The 5761-nt window shown below is 41.0% G+C and overlaps 1 protein-coding gene across 1 annotated transcript; it reads right to left on the reverse strand.

Annotated features, from left to right (window-relative positions):
- Positions 1-640: 640 nt before the first annotated feature.
- LOC107785240 (splicing factor-like protein 1) lies at positions 641-4201 on the reverse strand. Its single transcript, XM_016606489.2, has 2 exons — positions 1607-4201; positions 641-926 (listed from the first exon to the last, which is right to left on the reverse strand). Exon 1 carries the CDS (start codon positions 4103-4105, stop codon positions 1640-1642), a length of 2466 nt encoding a protein of 821 aa, XP_016461975.2. The 5' UTR covers positions 4106-4201; the 3' UTR covers positions 641-926; positions 1607-1639.
- Positions 4202-5761: the final 1560 nt, after the last annotated feature.

The following is a 5761-nucleotide window of genomic DNA, read 5'->3' on the forward strand; positions in this document are numbered from 1 at the left end:
GTCCAAATTCTAAGTGACCGCTTCCTGCTACACCAAGCTCCTCATGGTTGGAACAACATTGGAATAGTAATTCCCTTCTCCCCCTAGAAAGGTTCAAGCGTTACGTTAACTAATGTTAGAAAGAAAATTTTCCAAAGCCAAGGAGGTTCCTAGGTTTCTACTGCCCATCACACTTCAAAGCTACCTAATCCTCACTTCTCTCTAATGGGCTTCAGCTAATCCTCCATGGCACAAAACTTTGTTAAAAGACATCCTAGAAATCTAACTATTAAGTTTAAATTAAACTTATCTATGAGGATAAGCAATTTAATGACAGAAATCAGTCCAGTGCAGGATACCAACTTCCAGTACAAGCATCTTTTCCTGTCACAAGACATCTGGAAAATGTATCAGAATTAATAATAAAAGTTAATTCCGAGACATGTGAATATAGGCGTCAAACTAACCAATTCACATACCCTGGGGACCTTCACATTTTCAAGATGCATCACCTTCGGGAGAGGAATAGCAGAAGCAAGTAGTAGGCTGCTTTCTGAGTTCTCAATATTTAAACGACCACAGAAAGGTAAAAGACATAACCAAGTTAGAAGAGAAAAGCAAAGGAGATTAGCGGTGATACGTCAAAGAGGAGAGAAACACACAAAACAGACAAACTGTCAGTGATTAGTAAACAAGAGATTCAAACAAATCATTAAAACAAAATTTGAGAAACATATGCTGGAGCAACCCCCAAAACGAGTCCTACAAAAAGCATAATTAATATTCCATAATCCACTGATTAAATGCTCCAACACAAGCTGAATGAACTGAAGGTCTCATCTCTCTGCATAACAGTACAACAAGGTTAAAGATGTGAGTCTGAAACTTCCAACAAATAAGTCACGGCAAGAGGAAAGAAATCAGGTGAAGTGCTCCAACACATCAGCCTGCCAAAATATCACAACATTAACAAAGGAGAACTGTTAAGAATGAAGATAACCAAGCAACAAATAAATTATTAAATGCTCACTGCTTCCAGAAAAAAAAAACAGTAACATTTCCTTTAGCAAAAAACAAACAGAAAGGGGAATGAAAATAGATGAACTAAAAAGCAACCAAGATCTAATTGTGGGACGGGGCGACGGGCGCAAGCTTTGAATATAGATACTTGTAATCTAGAAGAATCTGCATAGCTTTCTAGAGTTCATTAACAAACAGCCAAATTATATACAGTATACAGTTAAATTGCTGGACAATTAGCTCTCTGCTGGGTTTCTCTTTCTCTACAACTTAGAAAAATTGGGAAGAGAGACAACTTGAAAAGATTTTTTTGTTCCCAAAGCAAAGATTTGAGTACCCTTCACATTAAACACACTCATCACCATTTTCTTGTAAATAAAAAGATGGAAAACTCATCATTTATGAAATTTTGAAAGGAAAAAAACCCCTTAAAACCCCAGTAAAATTGGTTGATAAGAAACTTGGCTGTCCCATTGCAGAGCATAAACGTGAGGATGAGGATGTACACATAATACATGTGTATGCCCCTGAAAGGTGAACACCAAACAGCATAGAGAAGACCAAAATGACAAATTTGGAAACAGAAGAAACAAAATAACTTCCATACCTAATATTGCAGGGCGTTACAGCAATCCCATCATTACTTCATCTCTGACATGAACTTCTCATATTCTGCCTCCGCACCATAGGCAGGCTTCTCTGAAGATGATGGAGGTGAGGGTGCTGGTGGATTTGGAGCCCAAGGAACATTGCCCATACCCTGTGAATGGTCCCCATTGGAATGGGATGCAGATGGAGGAGGAGCTGGTGGTGCGACACCATAATAAGATGGATAGCTGTATGAAGATGTAGGATATGCAGGTTGAGCATTAGGTGGCATTGAAGTGACAGAATTGCCATACGCATAAGTAGGAACTAATTGAACGGGTGCACTACTCTGAGATTGCACTCCAGGAGGATAATTTTGCTGTGTCTCGCCCGATGATGTGTAGGTTTGTTGGTTTTCACCTGAAGAAACAGTCTGAGCGGGTGCACCAGAAGATGCGGGTGGAATTGGAGGATACTGCATTCCATATGGAGCGATGGGTTGACCTGGGACAGGAGGATACATGGCTGAGCCAGGAGGGGGAGGTGGGTACTGGGCATATGGTGGAGGCATAGGTGGTCCCCATGGAACTGGAGCCCCAAGTGGAGGATAGCCACCAGCGGGGGTATTGCCAATGGGACCACCCGCTGCATACTGCTGGGATGGGTATGCACCCATGCCCTGATTAGGAGCCGGATATAAAGGCATTGCCGGAGCAGGAGGGCCCGGAGGCACGGTAGGCTGAGGCGGTTTACCTGCAACTCTCACAGCAATGGTTCTCCCATCAAGACGATGGCCATTCATGCTAGCTATAGCACTATTAGCTTGTTGAACATCTGCATACTTAACAAATCCATAACCTTTACTCAGACCACTTAGGCGATCCTTTATAACTTTAGCCATAACAATGGTACCAAAGGGAGAGAACAAATTGATCAAACCATCATCATCAAGAGTAGGTGGCAAGTAACCGATGTACAAGTTTGTCTCGTCAAACTCCTTTGGCTTGATCACACTTGACCCTAAGCCAGGATGTGAAGAGGCACCAACACCACCAGCATTATTATTGCTAGCCCAAGGAGGATTGCCTGCTGAGTTTCCCGGTCCAAGAGCTAGCGTGGCTGAGCTTTGCTTCGTAGATGATTCGGGAACTGTACCTCCCAACTCTGCCAGAAAATTCTGATATTCATCATCCATTTTCTTGCCAGTAGTATTTTTTACTGGACAATCGATAGTGGGATGCCCCCCGTCACCACAAATTTTACACAGAACATCACTCTTAAAGGTTGTGGTGCGAGAAGGACATGCATACTGCCTATGCCCTGGTTCGCCACATAGTCTACAAAACTCCTCATCTCTAATTGTTCCATTCAAAGCAGCAAGTTCTCTAAGCTGCTGCCTCTTATGTTCATTAAGCACTTCATCAACAGGCTGCAAGAGCTTCTCCACCATAGCAGCAGCAGCCTCAAGTGAGTCCTGGTTCTCAGCTTCCACTAACACATGTAAGTCCTCGTTCTCAGAAGGGTCAGGCTTTAAATTTCCCTTTTGCTGCAACCTACCCTCCTTGATAGACCCTTTGCCTCGAATTACAATCTTAGCTCCTGTCTCCTTTTCCATCCTCTTCTGAGTATTCCCTCTTGGACCAATAATCAGCCCAATAAAATTATAACCAGGGTACTCCTTCATGGGAATGTAGAGCTTTTTCTGAAGCTTCGGAGGCCTATAATCAGCTGGTGGCTTAAAAGCCGGGTTCTTTTTTAAGATTTGCGATATAATCTCTTGTCTCTCCCTATTCAATTTTTCTCGCGCACGGTACTCCCTAGTGTTTATACGAATTCCCATGTTATCATATATAGGTTCAGGGGAAGGCGACCGAGCACCTTCAGGCCTATCATCTAAGGGCAAACCAGATTGCAATTTCCTACTAATTTCAAGTAACCTACTGTTAAGAGCTTGGATTTCAGGATCAAACTCAATACCTCCAGTGAAATCTTTCATGAAATCGGGCAATTGAATCACAGGCTTGGGCTCATCGTCTGCCCACCTCGACTTCCTCTTCCTTCCACCAGTCCCACTTCCTCCATCACCACCGCTGGTCCCATCTTCAGTCGGAGGTGGGTCCCAGCGGCTCCTACGTCTCCTTCTGCTGCTGGTTTCTTCCTCACCGCCTGATTGGTCCCTGTCGGTGCCGCTGTGAGTGTTCGTCAATCCATTTTCCGACAGCAACGGCCTCTGCAGCTCGCGCTTCTGAATCGAATCGCGGAGTTTTTGCTCCTCTGATGCTTGATTTGAACCGGAATTGTCAGGCGTCTGAACCTGAGTCTCGTGATTAGGGTTTTCCTGAGAGTTTTGATTGCTCGAATCCTGCGGATAGGAAGAAGCTAGGGTTTCTGAAGGGTTTTGAGAATATGGATCGGAGTAATTGTTGTTGTGATTTTGCGGAGGATATTGATCGTAGGAAGCTAAGTTTTGTGATGAGTTCTGAGCTAAGCTTTCAACTGAAGGAGATTGAGAATCCATGAAAGGAGGGAGAGAGTGCGTGAGAAATTGAGATATGGAGTAGTACAAATTTTGGAGATAACACGAACAGGGCGTGAATTTATAGACAGTGATATTCTGGTCGGATCAAGCAGATCCAAGTATAGTAGGTTTAGATTTAGGCCTCATTTTTTTTTTTTAAGATTAAACGTGTGAATATGTGTATTAAGATTAAGACATTCCAATTTGAATACATAACCGAATATTAAGATGTGTATTAAAATCTGAATACTAAATGATTAAGATTGTTTGATTTTTAACATTTGAATGTCTGAGATTTATCTTTATTTGAAAATTAATAAACATAAAATTCAAATAAAATACTAATTAATCTAATATTCTATCATTAAAATATATAATTTTTTAAAATATGATAGTTGTTGGTGGTGATGGCTAACAAGTGAATGCCGATTAGAGGCGGTGATTGGTGGTAGTTTTGATTGATGGTGATGGTTCAGGGTAGTAGCTAGTGGTGATTGGTAATGGTGGCGATTATGATTGAGGATGGTGGTGGTGAGTGGTGATAGTTAATAATGGCGGGTGGTGGTGATAGTTGTGATTGAGGAAGGTGGTGGTGGGTGTTGGTAGGTTATAATGATAGGCAGTGCCGGTTGTGGTTGTTGATGTTGATGGGGTAGTTAGTTGTGGTAGTTGAAGTGAATGAGTGTTGATTGTGGTTGAGAATGATGGTGGCGACAGTGGTGGAGATAGTGGGTGGTGATAGTCGATAATGGTGGCGGCTATGATTAATGATGATAATGGTGTGGTGGTGGCGGTGGCGGCATAGTGGTAGTTGATAATGATAGGCGGTGGCGGCAGTTAATAATGAATATGGATGATAGCATCTTAATGAAATTAAGTCTCTGTTATAGATCTTAATCATACATACCTATTCAGACTCATTAAGTGGTTGTGAAGTAAAAAAAAAAAATACTTAATGATTAAGATCTGAATAATTAAGATTTAGACTTTAAAAACAAACGCACTTAACGTCTGAGATCTGAATGATTAAGATTCAGACCTCCATTAAGTGCAAACAAATGAGGCATTGACTTGGAAGCTGCTGGGTGGGGGTGTGGGGGGGGTGCAACGATAGCCATTTTTAAGCTCGCTATTTAAAATATATTCACAATTTATAATGTATTTAAAGATTAGCCAATTCATCTAAACTTAAGGACTAAGTATCCTAAATTTAAAAATTAAGTACTTAGTGTCCTGAATTTTTGAGTTGTTATTTTGAAATTCAGAACTAATTTTCCTGAATTTCTGAAGTACTAATTTAAAATTCGAACTTCTGGACACATTTTTTGAACTTTAGGACACGATGTCCTGAAGTTTGAACTCTGAGGTTTAAACTCTAGGACGTCGTGTCCTGAAATTTAAGTGAAATTGGCTAATCTTTAAATACATTGTAAACTGTGGATCTATTTTAAACAACATGCTTAAAAATGATTATCTAGTATCATTTCCACCCATTTTTTGAGTCCGAGACAAGTTGGGTAGCCCAGATTTGAATTGGGCTACATAGTTTTGAATTGAGAAATTGACACTAGGTAACAACATACAAGAGGAATTGGCAAATTATTGGCCATAAATTATTTTGGCAAAGGCAGTGATGGTAGGCTACAAATTCATGTT

Source organism: Nicotiana tabacum, chromosome 4, assembly GCF_000715075.1.
Source record: "Nicotiana tabacum cultivar K326 chromosome 4, ASM71507v2, whole genome shotgun sequence".
NCBI lineage: Eukaryota > Viridiplantae > Streptophyta > Magnoliopsida > Solanales > Solanaceae > Nicotiana > Nicotiana tabacum.

Bases quoted from the DNA above. Each gene is read 5' to 3' on its own strand.
- LOC107785240 (XM_016606489.2), bottom strand. From the start codon at position 4,105: ATGGATTCTCAATCTCCTTCAGTTGAAAGCTTAGCTCAGAACTCATCA.